This window comes from Rhopilema esculentum, chromosome 5 (genome assembly GCF_057945365.1).
Source record: "Rhopilema esculentum isolate cy_ngs chromosome 5, ASM5794536v1, whole genome shotgun sequence".
NCBI classification, from domain to species: domain Eukaryota; kingdom Metazoa; phylum Cnidaria; class Scyphozoa; order Rhizostomeae; family Rhizostomatidae; genus Rhopilema; species Rhopilema esculentum.
Genome location: NC_142819.1, coordinates 11,130,531 through 11,148,884, shown reverse-complemented (window position 1 = coordinate 11,148,884; position 18,354 = coordinate 11,130,531). Strand labels below are relative to the sequence as shown.

The window sequence follows — 18,354 nt, the reverse complement described above, 5'->3', positions numbered from 1 at the left end:
TGTATAAAGTCCTGTGCACAGAAGGTAGCGGCCTGTTACTAGAAAGTTTGGCTGATAATAAAAGTTTCAGAAGGCACTGTGATGACGTAAAGCCTGCAGTTAGCCAAGGAAAAATCGAGGACCATACTATTTGGATAGAGAACCAAGCCCATCAAACAGAAAACGCGAACAACCAAGATCCGGTTCCAGACATGACAGAAGAGCCAGTAATTGCCCCAGCTGGCGTTACTGCGCAACATCCAAATGAGGACAGGGCTACAAGACCTCGGAGGGAAACTCGTTTACCTGCTAGGTTCAAAGACTACGTCCGTTACTAAAAAAGGGGAAGTGGTGTTGTGTCCGCCATTTTGGGTTGTTGTTGTTGGAAGAGGAGGAGGAAGGCAGAAGGAGGGACTGCAGAGACTGACTGAGACTGTTTGCTTTGCAACTGTTATAATGTGATACTTGTTGTGTTATTTACATATATACATCAACAGCAAAAGGATGATGTCTGGTTTTCTTGTCTCGGAGACTTTATATCATCCAAACCGGTCCATTTGGAATTATTTAATTTGTTAATGATGTCCTTGACTTGGTTAGGGGTTGCTGATGGATGCATAATTCTGATTTAGTTTCTATGGTAGGGTGGACCAGCTGAGGGGGTGGCAGATGTGATGTAATCTCTTGGGCGGCGGTGCTGAAAAAGTCATTAAATACGTTAGCTATGTCAGGTGGGGCAATTCCCCATTTCTGAACATGTTAACAAATGCCTTGCCAAAAGTCTTAATTTTAGATCCACCGTTAAACCGTAAGCCTGATTTATCATTGTCATCCGGTATAAAAAACCTACGTGTTTAGACCATAGAGATGTGGTTTCGACTGTCGAGTGGTGTATGAGGGATGTGGCTACGGATCACAGGGCATCAAGGCAGACTGTGCCCTATTCCATTTATGGTAAACTTGTAGACCCGAAGCATTTCCTCGTAGGAAAGAAGTTGTTTGAGTAACCAAGTTTTTCAAAGGTAAGATATTTCCCAAATTTTAGTTATTTATTTTTTAGTCCATTCATGATCTTTGTCAAGGATGAAGCTGTGTCATTTTTTAATCAAGCATTCAAACACCAATATAATCACTTAGGCCCAAACTCCCTCCAAGTTGCTCTGTCCATTTCGGACATTGTGTTTCTTTGAATGAAGTCTTAAAAGTGATTTCATTATGGTTTCAAAACAGAGGTTATATCAATAGAATAAATTAATGTTTAAAGTAAAATCCAAAAACAATTGGTCGAACAACACCCTCTAGCTAACAAACAGGACAAATTTTCACTCAGAACCACACCCAGCAAATAGCGTCCCAACAAAGAGTGTTATTTGAAATGTTGATTCCTAAAAGTAGATTTTATAATTATTGAGATAAAGCTATTCTCAGCCACACACCCTTTAGAAAACCAAATAGTGAGCCTTTAGGTCTAAAAAATTAAAGCAATCATAAGAACATGTATGTTCATATGAAGTAAACTGTGAAAAACCAGTCTTACATAACTGTAACTCTAGCATATCGCTTTCTGCCTCTACCAAACTATACTTACAGGCCTGTGCCATTCAAAAATGGAAGTATTTCTTGCTCTAAATTTGGAGATTCTCTATAAAATATATTGTTGAATATAAGAAAGCGTAGAAATTGCAAAATAAGAAATGGGGATAAAATAGGTCATATGGACCAAAGACAGAGATACAACTTTTTTTCGGGGGGGGGGGGGGGGGCGGCCCTGATAAATAAGTGTAAAAACAGCCATATTTTACAAAATTAAAGTGCTTTACTTATACTACTAAAGTTTTTTGGCGGGGTCAAGGCCCCCAACCCCCCTTGATATCTTGGTCCTTGATATAGACTATAATTATTTCTTTCTTCGCAAAGTTTAAGATGCAGGACCAAAGTCAAGATACAGAATGGAATGATGCACTACGCAAACATGGAATCATACCAGAAAAAAAGGAAGTGGAAATTACGCAAGATCAAATTGAACATTTAATGGACAATGTCATAAAACAGAGAACTGAAGAGAAGCCATTGAACATTTTAAGTCTTGATGAATTAGATGAAAAGGAGGATGATGAAGATGACAGGGTTCTACAGCAAATAAGGTATTTTTTGCATCCCATTTTTGAAGGGAGCTCTTTATAAAGTAGAATTTGTTTTTCTAACCCTGTAAATATTTCTATCTTATAACAGATCTCTTTACTTTGCAGTATACAGATTAGCTATACACAAAGAAGTCATATAGAAGTCTTTAATGATCACATGTGAGCCTCCCTAGGGGCGACAGACAGTGCTATTATTGCTATTACTTTAATAGCAATCTTTTTTCAAGGCTACTTCGTGTGTAATGTAAGAAAAATAAAGCAAAACAGAGAAATTTTCAACCAGGGTTCTAGTGGTAATTGCCACATTTAATTGAAATAAAGTAGACGCAGCAGACCTTTCATCAAAAGCCAATATATCCCAGCACCAGAGGAGCCTCATTCTTCAGCCATAGATTGGTCATGCTATTACTTTTGCTTTTTTTATAGCAAATGAAGGGAATAAATAGTACATTGCATCATAACTCCCTTTGTTTGCTGCGCAATAGGCTATTGTTTGCTGCGCTGCTTTGCTATTAAAATCTCAGTTGTAATAGCAAGAAATCAGATAGGTGCTCATCTCGAAGAGAACAAAGTAGCTTGATGTGGAAAAAGACAAATTGTATCGCGTCTGCTTGTAAAGACAGGTTGTTTCAATGGTTTCATTTTTTATATTTATGCAAATGTAGTCAAATTAACTCATGAGCAGCACCTTCACCTCAAAATGATGGATGTCCTAACCCAATGTTAAAGTTAGTAAAAAGCTGATTCCGATAAAATTTGATTCAAGGTGATTCAGATATAAAGTACATATTATTGCTGCTTGCCTCAGCATTTTTTTGACTTTGATGAATTCAATTGTTTTTCTTTATTGGAAGTTTCCTATCATTGTTTAAACAGAATAAAAATTAACAGGTGAACCAAAAGTGTGACTGAATGATCAAAATAACATCTTTTCAATCTCTCAGATTACAAAGAATGGCAGAATTGAAAGAAAAACAGAATTCTGCCAAATTTGGAGATATCAGAGAAATATCTGCAAATGAATATGTAGAACAAGTTACCAATGCTGGAGAAGGAATTTGGGTAGTGTTGCATCTTTTCCAGACATAGTATCCTTTTTTAAATGTATGTTTTGTATACCTGCTATCTGCTTTGGCAAGAATCTAGAGCTATGCTTTGTAATGGTGAGATACTGAAAGCAATGATTTTGTTTCCAATGAGCTGCCTGCACTTGTATTGTTGTTAGTTAAAAGAGTCAATAAACAGCCCTTAAGGGATTAAATAAATCTTTGGACAAGTCTTTTGTTCACGGCTTCATAACCAAAAAACACTTTTTCCTATTATGTCACCTTAGATTCAAAATCATTAAATCACAAAAAGTACACAATGATGATCTGTGCTGAGAAAGAGACATCTGCTATTTTGGTGACAAAACTTCTAGAAGTCTTGATAGAAACATAGATGGGCTGAAAGATCAACAAGATGTAGAGCTCCCTATTTTTTATTGTGCATCTTTTTATTTGAAATTTATTAGATACATGTTTCTCCTGAAAATCAAGGATTGTTGCATAATCCAAAACGGCCCTTAATTCCATCAATATATTAGACCTGTTAACAGGTTTCAGCCACCTCAACCGTATGTGAAATTAAACCCCCATGAAGTTATTCAATTTATTGTTGTATGCAAATTTTGTGCAAAACTTCTTCCTCTCCATGAGCATAATGCTTCAACCCAATGCATAGGTAGGCAAATTGAAACAACACTGCTCAGGTGAATCATCCTTAACCAGATTTAGTGTTCCACTATGTACCCAGATAAATAAGTTTCTTGTTCAACTTTCAAGAAAATTTCAAGCAACAAAGTTCTTAAAAAGCGTATCAACCAATTGCATCAAAAACTATCCAGATAAAAATGTACCAACAATATTTATTTACTGTGGAGGAAACCTTAAGGGACAGTTTGTTGGACCACATGTGTTTGGTGGAATGGATTTGAACCAGGATTGTGAGTAGACATTACATTATTTTTTGGCTTTGAAAATGGCTTTGAAAATAACAAGCATTTTAAAACGTTTAATGCTCTGAGGAATGTCAGACGAAAAAGCTTTTAGCCAATATGTTGTAAAATGTTTGCTTTTTTCAAAGCCAAATACCTAATTTCCATTTTCAGATGTGTTTCAGTTATTAAGCATTCAGTGGAGTACTGTTGAAGATAAATTACTCTTATCTCAATCAAGTTTGTTGCAAATTGTTTAGTGGATATAAGTGACACAAGATATTATGTCCTCAATAAGCATCATTGTTAATTTTCCCTGGATAATAAATCTCCCCCCCCCCCACATAGCAATATCACTTGTTGGTAAACTTGTGTTTAGGTAATCTTATTTTGCAGTTTTTAGTGCTACTGTATGTTTAAATGAGTTAAACTACAAAAAAACTACAACTGCTGCATTTGTGTTTCCAGGCCTTGAGTGGATGCTGTCCCAAACAGGTGCAGTAGAGACGACGCTAACTGAAGACCCTAGACTGAAACTTGCAAGGAACTCGAACTCAATGACGATATTAACACGAGACCGAAGGGCAGTGAGAGACTCTGATTCGGAGTCTGATGATGATGATGATTAAAGCCACGATTTTTTTTTAATATATTTTTATCAAAAGACCTTCTACGACAAACCAGCCTTTTTATTGAATATGTGATTTACTCAGGGTTAGCTTACAGCATGACCGATTTTTCAACAATGCCAAGACGCAATTCAATTTTTTTAAATGTTTTTCTTAATTCCACGAAATATTCCATCAAGTCGATAAAAACGATAAGGCGTCGAAGGAATGCTGCACAAAAACATTTTGTTAGCTGTAAACCTTTTTAGGGAAGAAAGTTTCGTTGGATGAAAGTTTAACAAATTGAATAAACGCGAATTTTTTGGAATTAGCTTTCGCGAAAGAAGCCAAATAGGATCTTTTGTAAGAATAAACTTTTGCGTTTTAGGAAACTGGAGTTTCCTTCTGTTTTGATTCAACTTAATACCAACAAAAGAAGAAAAGCAATATTGAAATTCGTTAAAAGCAACCATTCGTCATCAAAGTTTCCAATTCCAAGAGGATCAACAGTATTGTTCTCTGGATATTCCGCGATAATAAACTTTCGCAAATTTCGTATTTCAGGACGTTTTGCGGATCAAACCTTTTTTCTATTGATCGATTTTCAAATCACACTGTTTGATGAAAATGCAAGGTTGGCTATGTCTTGGAAATTACAGACCAATGGCAGTTCTGTCTGCTATTTCTAAAGTTTAGGAGCGTTTGATGTTTGAACAAATCGTAATTTATTCAGGATCTTTCCTGTTTCAGTATCTCTGTGGATTTCGGGAATACACAACAGGCTCTTGTGAATGTGAATGTGTAAAGGATATTATACACAACAGGCTCTTGTAAGATTTCTCGAGAAATGCAAATCAGTTTTGGACAAAAAAGGATTTGCAGGAGCAATCTTGATGGACCTCTCTCTAAGGCGTTTGATTGCATAAATCATGAACTGCTAATTGCCAAATTATCTGCTTACAGTTCTAGCGGATCAGCTCTAAAATTGATTCATAGTTACTTAAATGAAAGGCAGCAAAGAGTGAAGGTTAATGTTTCATTCAGCACCTCGAAATTGACTTCCTTAGGTGTTCCCCAAGGTTCAGTTTTGGGACCCCTGCTCTCCAACCTATATATTAGTGGTTTCTTCTACCTGGTGAAAGATACTGAGATTTGCAACTACGCAGATGACACTACTATCTTTGCGTGTGGTTCAGATCTGGGTCCAATCTTAGAATCACTTGAAAGGGATGCCGCTTTACTATCACTCTAGATTGAAAATATCTATATGAAGATGAATGAGGATAAAAGCCATTTGCTTGTCTTCGGGGATGAAGATGACGAGGCAACTGTAAATATTTTTGGATCTTTGCTAGAGGAAAGTGACGAAGAGAAACTACTAGGAGTGACACTCGACAAAAAGCTGAATTTCAAAACTCGCGTTAATAATCTTTGTAAGAAAGCAAACCAAAAGCTGCATGCACTGGCACGAGTGTCAAGATATATGGAAACGCCACACTTAGAATTAACAATGACCTCCTTTGTAATGTCGCATTTCAGTTATTGTCCACTTGTGTGGATGTTTCATGATAGGAAATCGAATAACAAGATCCGTGAAAGAGCCCTCAGAATCATACAAAGAGATAGTACTTCCAATTTTGAGAAACTTTTAATTAAATGTAACTCAGTATGTGTTCACCAGAAGAATTTGCAGCTGCTCCTGACAGAGATTTATAAAACCGTAAACAACTTGAATCCGTCTTTTATGGCGGAAATATTTGTTACTGAAGATGTGCTATATGGCCTTCGTGGCGGTAATAATCTTGTTTTTTCTGAGGGCTAGAACGAATTTATATGGTATTGGTTCCAACAGATATATTAGTCAAAAATGATGGCAGACTTTGCCAAAAGAAATCAAAGAGTCCCGAACATTAGAAATGTTTAAAAGAAATATCACGTCCATCCAGGACATTTGGACTGCAGGTGCAAATCGTGCAAAGACTTTGTTCCGAATCTAGGTTTGTGTAATTAGTATATTTTGTGATTTGTATATTTTGTGTACTTGGCCTTATTTAGCTTCACGCTATTTTCTCTGCTAGCTTTAAATAAATTTTTATATTTATATTATATATATATGCCTAATTTGGTAGTGCAGATAAAGCTTGTTAATTTATCTTATCAATGCAATGTGTTTGCATCTTAACACTTCTTGTCTATTTCCTTTGCAACTTTCGATTTGAAAACCGACTGAACGCAAAATTTTTGTTCTAAAATTTATTATAAATAATTAATCAGGAGTAAGAGAAAGTGTTTGCTCAAAATATTGTGCTATGTTGGCAAACCATAGACTTAAAAGATATCGTTTGCTAGATTTTGATAGAAAAAAGAAAGTGACAGTTGCAAAGATAAAGTAGACTACTTACAAGAACGTCTTACACAAACATTTAGAACGAGATTGAAAATTCCCTTTCACGAATTTAAAGATTGCAATTTCAGAAGAGAATTAGTAACTGTATTATAGAAAGTTAAATCCTAACCCAAAAGCAAGAAAATTGAATGCTTAAACCCATATTTAGCTGTTCATTCCTGTATTTTATTTTGAGTAAAACTCTAGATAATTTGCTGCTCGTTAAAAATCCAAAAACCACAGTTCTTTTTTCGCTTAGAAATAATTTTCCACGTATACCTTACCATAGTACCCACTTCAATTCTCTAAAATTTTTGTTAGCCTGTGAAGAAAACCCACGCTATGTCAAAGTTGCAAAAAAACTTTATATGTTTGATTGTCGCCATTTCATGGAATGAATCGAAGGGTGACAAAAGATGGAACAAGCCTCATATTTAGACTTAAGTCATATGTGCTTCTGCCATGTGCTAGAAGGCCCTAGAAGGAGCTGGAAAAAACCATTTATCGATTCATGAACATTCAAAAGCCATTTATAGTCATCATCCTTCTATGGCAAGAATACAGCTCTCTTTCAAGGCGGCTTCATAGAGCGCTCCGCTGTTCTTAAATTCTTTTCAGTTTCTCCTGAAGTAGATACAAGAATGTGTTCTTACAAGACTAGAGCAAACAAGAGAGCCTGTCGCATAAGGTCGGTGTGGCTAAAACGTGTAAACAGGTTTAATACCTTGAAGGAATTCAGGGCCTTTTTGGATTACACAAAAATCCTTAATTTTCAGGAGAAACATTAATAAAATAAAGATCAGATGAAAAGATGTAGGGTAAAGATTTTACCATGCCAACTGAAGCTATTATTTATCGGTATTTACACACCCTCGAAATGTTGCTTGAAAAAAACAATATAAAAACAAACACGGATGTACAACATGTTGATAAAGGCATCAAGGAAGCCGATTCAAATGACGCTAAGGAAAACTGGAAACAAGAAGGCCAAATACCAGCTGCCTTGTAATAATTGCATACTTCATTTCCCAAAGCAAGACCTCGAAATCAGGGAGGGAATGTAATCAGTTGTAAAGGAAACTTAAAGGTAGGAAATCTTTTACTGAGTTCTTATTGACTAAGTGATTCGCATTTAAGGCAAAGGGCAATTCGACTGAGTCAGTATAATGCGCGCTCGGACGGAAGTGCAGGATTATAAAGTATTGGAGGTTGAAGACAAATTTTGATTTTGGGAAAGTTTATTAAAAAATCATAAGTCCAGCGCTTTCTAGGCCAATACAGACTCATCAAAATTCACTGACGCACCCCTTTAGCATGCTGCAAAGAAAACCGAAACTGAACAAAATGTTAAAGTTCAGAACAATATTGTAGCTAGCGCGACTTCCGTAAACCTCATTCCCTCAGCGATGTAAAAGAATGGCTACGGAGGCGGTACAGCTAAGGTTTGGATAGAATGAGACAAGCACAGCTTATGAACCATGTGAATGAATTTATGAACGAGAATTTGTCGAAAAGAATGGAATTTGTTAAAATCAGAACCAGGACAAAATAGGATGTAGGTTAAAAATGTTTGATGACATTCGAAAACTCGGTAGTCCCAAACAAGATACAAGATGATTATTTTTCTCTGGACTGGTGCTTTAAAGCATGTTTCGCATACAATATAAAACACCGTTTCGCAATCAAATACTACCAGCCAGTAGAGAGGTCTTTGACATTAGGACGAGCATAAACTGTTCTCTCTCTGCTGCCTTATCTTCGGGGCGGGGATTAAATTCTGTTATACTGAAAGGTTTTAAATTCAGTTCACTTTATTTTGATTGTTTCTCCCTACCGTCCGTATTTATCAAAAGAAATAAGCAGATTTAAAAGGAATTGAGTTTTGAAACATTTTTTTCTTAAAGATTAATGCCCAGACAAGCAAATCAAGCCAGTTTGCTTCAGCACCTTGGCCTTTTATTCTTTACCAGCTGTAAATACAGTTATTTGTGTCTTTCACCTTTTGCACTACACAACCCCACCCCGCTTATTATGACCCTCTTTTTATGGATATCAGCCCTCCCTTCTCTAAAACTCTTACTCTGTGAGTAGTAATTCGATAAAAAAATCTGAAGTGGGATCACATCATGCATCACAGGAAGTTCCGCATATATCTAAGATTCTTTATCAAAGAATAAGATGTTCCTTGCAAACATGTTCCTTGTCACATTTTGTCGCAATAACCTTCGAAATAGAACTGGTGTTTGAAAATCCACGGATAATACTAATCTCTTTCTTAGTACCGTTTATTGACATGTTGTTATTTATTCTCAATAAACTATATTTTAAAAAATTCTGATTGGATTTTTCGTTCTAATTAGATAGAGTTAGTTTCAAATTAAAATTAAAATGTGAATTGGTTTTAAATTGACAATATCGACAATCGCAGCAGCCACAAGAAGATATCAAGCACTGGTACTCACATAACATAAGCACTTACCGTTACAATCATGATTGCAAAAAAGCGTTGGGGGCTTATTTGCCTTATTTGCATAAGCAATATCGACAGCACTATACAGCTGCTTTGCAAGATACAGGCTTAAGCGAATTAAAACCAATACAAGCTTTTCGATGAAAACTTGAATCAACAAGAACGCCTTAAAATAGCTTTGCATCTGAAATTTGGAGAATTTTTTAACGATGCATGTCATGAAATACACCAACAAAATATCAAATCCAAACTTTTCTATCTTGTTGATAATGAGTCATTTACAGAACCTTTGCAAACTGGAAACGACAAATTAATCTGTTTAAACAAAGAATGTGGGTATGCAGTAGCAAAAAACTAAGTGTATGCTTAACTGATCAATCTGCTGACATTGCAGGATCCAACATGAACTCAGGGAAGCTGTGTGTAATGGTTGCTCTCATGGCAACGTGGTTCTGTTTGACGAATGGTCTTTCGGAAAGCGGTAAGTTGAGTTGCCTCGACAAAGAATTCGCTACCTTGTAGTTGAAGTTGCCCAAACTGACAGTTAAATCTCTAGGCAATTAGTTAAATCTCTAGGCAATTCAGCAGCCCTCGAACTAAGCAACCTTGTGTTTTTCTTGTAAATTTCTAAACTGATTTAATCAATTTGTTTTTCAACTATTGAAAAGATTACTCAAGATAGTTCGAAGAAATCCGGTATTTCTGCCTTTTTCTTGTTAGTTATATGATGTAAAATGTAATGTAAACATTTTCACACCAGCCAAACGCAACAATCTCACACAATCTCCCCCCCCCCCCCATCCATCCTTCCCAGCAGAAGGTCAAAATAGACCAATATTTTCATTACATTTTCATTTCTCCGCTTGTTATATTTTCATCAACTTGTTTTAGTGCTCAAATCTTACTTCTATTTGAACGTTTTCTCACTAGGACTGGACAGCAGCTCAAATAGCATCAACATGATAACAGAACAAAGCACCGTCATGATAGCCGGTTATTTCGGGGTCCATTTTAAGAATTCATCGGCTCCTTCATATTGTGGTAGCCTCGTTCATGATGCAGGCATAACCCTAGTGGAGGCTATGAGATATGCTGTGGAGAAAATAAACGGGAAAGCATTTTTGTTCGGAAAAAAGCTTGGTTTCAGGATTGTAGATACCTGCAGCAATACTGCAACACTACGCCGGTCACTTTTCCATACACTGCGTATGGATTATTACATTGGGGTCGTTGGCCCAGCTGCATCGGACGAAGCCATCCTTGCTGCTGCGGTCCACAGCGTCGACAAAGCGGCAGCCGTCAGCTATTCTGCAGCCAGCACGGTATTTGAGGACCGTAACACCTACTATAACTTTTTCAGTACAATTCCATCTGATGAGCTACAGGTAAAGGCCTTGGTGGATCTCATTAGTTACTTCAACTGGACCTATATCTCTACGGTGAATTCGTATGGTACATATGGACAACGGGGAGTTGACAACTTCATTAAGGAATTACAAAAGAGTAAAGCATGCGTCGCAAGAAGAATTGACTTACCTGATTATCCATCAGACAACGACTTCATGCAAACAGTCACAGAACTGTTGTCGGTTGAAAAAGCGAAGATTGTCATTCTGTTCACCACGCAAGCCGACACCCGTCGTCTTCTTACAGCTGCAAAAGATGTAAAAACCTTGACTTGGGTTTCAAGCACAGGTTGGGATGCAGATTTGAATGTGGTAGACGGGGCTCGACAAGCTGCAAATGGATCACTTATTCTTCAGTATGCAGGGGCTAGCAATGCTGAATTCATGAACTACTTTAAAAATATGACATTGAAATCGAACAATTATACGTGGTTTAGGGAGTTTTGGAGTGAAGTTTTCGAATGCGATGCTGATGGGAAGGACAGTAGGAAGCCAAGGTGTTCTGGTGTTGAGAATTTAAACAACAGCTCTTTCTATGGCAAGTATGCTCCTGTGCAGCCTGTACTGAGTGCAGTTGAATCTATTGTTTGTGCCTTACGGAAAATCATGTTGAAATGGTGCCCGTCTGGAAACACAACATGCATTGATAGAATCTGGAAAGGAACCTATGTGTTTGAAGACGGCATTGTTGATAATCTGAAGAGTGGAAACAGTTCTTGTGCAGGCCTTGAGGATTCAGTTGACTTCAATGCAAAGGGATACTACTCAAGAAATTTTACGATCTTGAATTTTGATGGAGCAACATACAAAGAGGTTGGTATGTGGATAGAAAATACAACCGCTGGTAAAAAGAACTGGCAGATTATGGATGAAAAGATAACTTGGAAAGGCAGTGCGATGCCTGTCTCTGTTTGCTCACTGCCATGTAAATGGGGTGAGGTGAAAGTTTCGAGTAGCCGCGACTGCTGTTTCACATGTAGACCCTGTGGAAACAATGACATAATAAGAAATGATAGTTGCATCCAATGTGGTGAATTTGAGAAAGCTAGTGATGATTTGGTTATTTGCAAAGCACTGCCTTTGGTGTTCATAGATGTAAACAGTGCTGCTGGTTGGGTAATTGTGATTGGCTCCTTAACAGGAATTTTGCTGAACACAATGTTTCTTGTTGTGTTTGTTAAATTCAGAACTTCACGAATTGTTAAAGCCTCCAGCAGAGAGCTCAGTTTTATAATCATACTTGCTCTATATGTATGCTTTATCTCACCGTTAACCATGATGATGAGACCATCACAAGTTGTGTGTGGACTGCAAAGGTTTATCATCGGACTTAGTCTGACTGGCTGCTACACGCCCCTGATGCTGAAGACCAACCGTATATATCGAATTTTCAAGGCATCAATATCGATGATATCGAAACCTATGCTAGTTGGCTCAAAGTCACAGATCTTGATATGCATGGGTCTACTTGGGGTTCAGCTATTGTTGGGTATTATGTGGGTTGTAGGGGACCCACCCACTGTTGTCAACAGACACATCAATGACAAAACACAAGTTGCTGTCATTTGCAAGTTTGATGCATTCAACGTCATTCTAAATTTGATTCCATGTTTTGTTCTCATGGCTATTTGCACCGTTTTTGCCTTCAAAACCCGAAAATTTCCAACAAACTTTAACGAAGCGTACAGCATTGGCTTAACGATGTACGTCAGCTGTTTTCTCTGGGGTGTTTTCATCCCCCTTATTCTCTTTCTTGAAATGGACAAAGAGAGTGTCTTTGTGACGATTTACGTAATTGCATCATTTACAATTATCGTTGGATTGATAACCCTACTTGGACTCTTTGGCCCAAAGCTGAGCAAATTGCTGTTTGACAACAGAGTAGCCCCTACGATGGAGATGTTCTCAGAATTCAACAGCAAAAGGCAGGAATCTGTGCCAAATTCTGCCGTACAACAGCAGCAACAGCAACTAGCAACAATCACCGAAGACGAATCTTATTACGAGCACAAAAATACGGCAATAATGCGACTGAAGACAGTTTCGAAAGATGCGTCCACCAACACGTGACTTAAGCAGCGTTAGATTTACTTAAGGTAGCAAGGGCGTGGTTGTTGCAGGTGGATGAACAAATGGACTTGACATTTGGTTCAGACACGAAAATAGGCCCTAGAAAACTCCTTTCTTCGCCTTTTAGACCATTTCTGAAAAGGAATCCCGAGAGGAAGATGCTGGCCATCTTAATCCTGCGCTACCGAGATTTGTATAGACTATTTCGAATATATTAGAATGCAAACTTTATATTCAGAAAAATGTGAGATTTCTAGAATTGGAAGAGAATCACGACCCGAGGAAACTGGTTCATTCGCCAAATCTTTTTCAGAAATTGAGAACGTTTCTTCATTGACAAGAAATCTTTAAAGCATACTGCACTTAACCGTGATACTAAAATTTTTATATCTTCAGAATTCTAGTCGCACCAGATTCTCTCATCATCTAATAAACCAATTAGGATGCAGGATTACTTCAATCAGCTTCAATCAGCAGCATCATGAATGGGTCCTTAAAAGCTGATTTTTAATGTAATTCTAAGAAGCCTTTTTCTCTTCTAAGAAACCTTTTAGCTTTATCTGTGTTAGTGGTAGTTAATAAGCACAGGACATTGTTGTGATGGCATTGTTGACGTCACAAAGGAAAACTGTAGACTCCTTGGTATAACATTCATTTTCATTAATTATCCCTTAAACTATTTGCTTAAAAAAGATAACGGTCCTTTAATTTGATTTATTAAAGATCCCTTCTTAAAATCTTCAACTGCTTTGCGATGTAAATTTTTATATATATATAAACTCCTCTCCCAAAAGTACTCGAACAGTCGGGAAAAATTATTGGCTTAACTTACCACGCAATCTAAGTGAAGAAGTACACTCGATTTTGGCGCGAAAATGAACAAATAGCGCAAGAAAAGAAAAACATTTTACTGACAAAATTATTTTCAATAGCGGACAAATCATTCACTTTGAGCAATGGCAAAAACGAAATATGGAGGAAGATGAAAGAATGGCCATTAATAAAGTTTTTACGCCAAAGTTAAAATAAATATAAATAAATAAGATACAGAACCAGGCACTGTTCTATCAACGCCTCATATTATATTGTCTTCTTCCAAGAAAACCTTCCCGAATTATGTCATCAAAATCGTTGGTAATTTAAATTAGTTGGTTTCAATTAGCTTGAGTATATGCATAGCTAGAATTTTTACCAACTTAAATAAAGAAAGAAAAAAAAGCAACCTTTTAATTTTCAATAAGACAATTCTTCGTGTCAGGCAACGAAAGATTCAAACTATTTGTCTGCTGCCAATAGAATCCTACCTCTTCCAGGGCCTTCTCAAAGTCCAGGGCTGCATGTAATTAAAAATGCTATGACTTCTTTGGTTTTATATGAACAATTTAACGGATCAATATCCTCAAAAGACTAAGCAACATTGACATTGGGGCAATCATTTCTCGTCTTCTAATTGTCTTGTGGTGACCCCCACAAAATACTGTAAATTAAATCGCAAATAAATCGAATTATGGACTCGAAGTTTTGAAATTTAAGAGAAATTCTCTCTTTGTTTTATAAGTGGCTGAAATTCTGAAATTATTTTGTTGTCATTTTATAAATATAACCAAATTACTTTTTATTTTTTTCGTTAATTTGTCCATATATGACCACTGGCTTCCTTTCGAATACTTTTGGGACGGAGCGATAAACATTAATTTTTTGTATGCTATATATTGATGTATATTGAAACCTTCACAGTATGTGTCAAATTTAAGATTTTTATGCAAACAGATATAATGGAATGACTTTCTGACTTCATAGCTTCATTTACAAACAAAGTCTTTAATGTTTCACTCAATTTATAATATATTTTCAAATCACCCATTTACTTTTGTTTATGTATGGGTAGCTTGACATTAGATAAGGGTTCTATCGGTGAATATGTTATCAATAAGGAAGCAGAAAAAGTTGATCAAAAATTCACTGAAATGATGCTTGGTGTTAAACGTAACAGCTCATCCCTGGCGGTGCTCGGGGATGAAAGTAGCTTGGCAAAGAAAACTTACAATGATAAATTTTCAGAGCCAGATGAAAAGTCGGTTGGAAAGCGACATTAGAATTCACTCTAAAAACTGTCGATTTTCCAACAAATTCTGACGAAATAACACCAAGCAACATATCTGTAAAATTAAATGTACGCCGTACGCCTGGGAATACAGATACTGTGGTTATGCAAGTCTCGTTGTTATCACCTATCTTGTTTACCATATCACAGGGGAGGCAATGGCGGATTTAGGGGGGCTAGGGGCAGTTACCCCTCCCTCAACGAGTTGAAGCAAGTTTGGCGCCCTTTTTTTGGAAATTTTGCGCCCCTTTTGAAGAAAGAGAATAAGGTGAACAAGTTTTTGAGACCGATAGGTTAATTTGCTTCAAGGATTACCTCAAAATTTTGTTGTTGATTCCAAAATGGATTTGAAATTGTTGTATACAACCTACTCTGGTGACCAATTTTTTAAAATTTTTTAGCACCCCCACTACCAACTGCCCTTCCTTCAAATTTGCTCTGAATCAAATTTGCTCTGGGGGGAGGCATCGGGCTGTTGGCCGCGGGCAGTTCCCCGGCCATTGGCTCAAGGACGTTGTTTCTCTAGGCCCATCAATTCAAAGTTACTAAACAATATTTAAAATCTTCAAAGGTTAAACTGGTCCACTCACCTTTTGGCTAGGTTGACAAGGTAGTAAGAGCTAGAATGAAATCCTTATTGCCAGGTCTTTGAAAAGCTAAGATTTTCCTAAAATAAAACGAAAATATATGTATGTATGTATGTATGTATGTATGTATGCATGTATGTACGTATGTATGTATGTATGTATGTATGTATGTATGTATGTATGTATGTATGTATGTATGTATGTATGTATGTATGTATGTATGTATGTATGTATGTATGTATGTATGTATGTATGTATGTATTCATGTATGTATGTATGTATAATTCTGCCATCAAATAAATTACCATTTAAAATTGAGAGAAAGATCTAATTACAGATATATAAAATTTACCGATGAAAGTTAAAAACATAGAATAAAAAACATCCCTGGTTGAAAACGGCAGGGATAGCATTAAAAAGGTCAATACAACCTTGTTTTCATAATCGTCCCTCCAGAGGTGTTATAAGAAAAATGTGTTAATGAAAAATGGATTTTGTATCCAAAACTTGGAAAAAAAATAATTCTGGACAATGTTAACTAGAACCTTTCGTTGGCTGAAATTGGGTTTTCAATAAAATATGTAAGGGCTATCCTCTTGACTTTGTAGATCATCAAATAATTCATTTTTGGTCATATGTTTGAAACCATGGACGTTCTTTGCAGATTTTAGTTTTGATGGAAGATTGTTTTAAATTTTGGGACCAAGATATGAGAGGCAATTTTGCCCTATGTTTTTCTTTCGGAAAGGTTGATTCAGTTTGTTTTTAGATCTTCGAGTGACTCTGCTATGGCCAACTGGTAAAAACATCTCTGACATGTAGGGTGGGGCTGAATTATCAAAAAATTTGAAAATCTTTGCAATCATGCATTGTTCAAATCTCTATTTCGTGGGGAGCCATTGAATCCTTTATGTGCTCTGTTATTCAGATTCAAACAAAACCCGATACATTTATTTTGAGCTGTCTGAAATCTTTTGTTTAATCTTTTGTTTAAGAATGGAAACCAAGCACTGCTTACATAGTCAAAATGGGGCTGAATTAGTGCGTTTACTAGCAATCTGCGAAGGGAGAAGTCGATAAAATGTTGCTTTCTGTAATAAAAAACAGAGCCTGCCATTGATTTTGCCTAGAATTTTTGTAGCCATTGATTCCCCGGACAGGTCCTCGTCGAGAAAACAGTCTAAATATGTGACTGAGGTGTATTGTTTAATCTTAATGTCGCCTTTTCTGATGTCCAGTTTTTTTCTGTCCGTATGTTTATTTTTTTACCAAAAAGTATCAATTTTGCTTGGTCCTCTCCAAAATGAATGCTTAGTTTGTTATCAACACACCAATCGCAAAGAGGGTTGAAATTCCTGTTTAATTGTTATTCTATTTCATTCACGTTACTGTCTCCAAATACAAGACAGGAGTCATCTGCATACAGAAGTAAGTCACAGTCGACTGCCTGTGGCATGTCATTTACATATAAAACCCTGGTCAAACGATCCAACATCTCACCCAACATTTCGCCCAACACAAAGTTGGCTCGTTTGACCGCCTTGTTGGGTCACCCAACATCGCAAATTTCGATGTTGAACGAAACTTGACTGAGGTCAAAAATGTTGGCTGCCGATGTCCAACAATTCCATTGTTTTGACCACCGCATGCGCAGTTGGCTAAAGAGCGCCAAAATTCAATCATCGCATCGTTGTTGTTTTCTTGGGCTGGTTTCGTTCGTATCAGCAATCGCGTTTGCTTACAATGTGTTACACTTTAATTATGGACAATATAACGAAATATAACGAATTTTGCACGAAAGAAGCGACATCAAGCATAAATGAAGAGGCTGTAGCACAGAGGAGCTACAAGAAAGCGCAAGGAGACGAATTTAGGCCACGGCCTTGATAGGGGATGCGACGCTAGTCCTGAAAGACCGCGATGATAAAGAGGCAGCGATTGCCTTGCGGTTTTGGGATCGATATGTCGCGAAACTGTGCAGCCTTCAGCGCGACCTTCTACCCAGGCCTTCTTCGATCTGCGTGTGAAAATGTTAGGGTTGGATGAAATGTTGGATCGTTTGACCACTATCGTTGGGTTACATTCCAACATAAAAGAAAAATGTTGGGTGGTGAAATGTTGGATCGTTTGACGAAGACTTAAAAGAAAAATTAGCGGGCCAAGAATAGAGCCTTGTGGAACACCACACGATAATTCACAGACTGTGGGATCGACTGAAAGGCTAGATACCTTGATTAAATAACGTAGATATAATTCCTAAATACGAAACATTGATTGATTGTGGAGAATGAGTGATTCCAAACAAGATATGATATGAAATGGAATAAGCAATTTTATTCATATTAGAAAATATCGAGAAAACATGCAAATCATTTTTTCAGCAATGGAAAAGTACGCGCCTAAATTCACAATAACATGCGTTAAGTCGCTTTTACACGATCAGACTTTGTCCAAATTGATTATCTAACATGGGCCCGTGTTCCATTGAGAGTCTGACAGTGTTTGGCATTTTAAATAAATTACTAAGAAAATTCTAAATAAGAAAACTGGGAACAAATTTTGACCATTTCTTCAGAATTTTTAGATACTGATCCTGATCAAAGAAGCAAGTGATTTGCAAAGCTT

At 36.9% G+C, this 18,354-nt stretch overlaps 2 protein-coding genes across 3 annotated transcripts; both read left to right on the top strand.

Annotated features, from left to right (window-relative positions):
• The first annotated feature begins 853 nt into the window (after positions 1–853).
• Positions 854–4,852, top strand: LOC135689754 (phosducin-like protein 2). The gene is made up of 5 exons (XM_065207086.2): positions 854–1,001; positions 1,897–2,123; positions 3,068–3,211; positions 3,899–4,107; positions 4,567–4,852. Exons 2-5 carry the CDS (start codon positions 1,903–1,905, stop codon positions 4,725–4,727), a joined length of 735 nt encoding a protein of 244 aa, XP_065063158.1. The 5' UTR covers positions 854–1,001; positions 1,897–1,902; the 3' UTR covers positions 4,728–4,852.
• Positions 4,853–4,999: 147 nt separating this feature from the next.
• LOC135689747 (metabotropic glutamate receptor 3) lies at positions 5,000–18,322 on the top strand. 2 transcript variants are annotated; one of them, XM_065207079.2, is made up of 4 exons: positions 5,000–6,703; positions 7,869–8,179; positions 9,957–10,043; positions 10,493–18,322. In XM_065207079.2, the coding sequence occupies exons 3-4, from the start codon at positions 9,965–9,967 to the stop codon at positions 13,036–13,038; spliced, it is 2,625 nt and encodes an 874-aa protein (XP_065063151.2). In that variant the 5' UTR covers positions 5,000–6,703; positions 7,869–8,179; positions 9,957–9,964; the 3' UTR covers positions 13,039–18,322. The 2 variants fall into 2 exon arrangements, with proteins under 2 accessions (XP_065063151.2, XP_065063152.2); XM_065207080.2 differs by lacking the exon at positions 7,869–8,179.
• Positions 18,323–18,354: the final 32 nt, after the last annotated feature.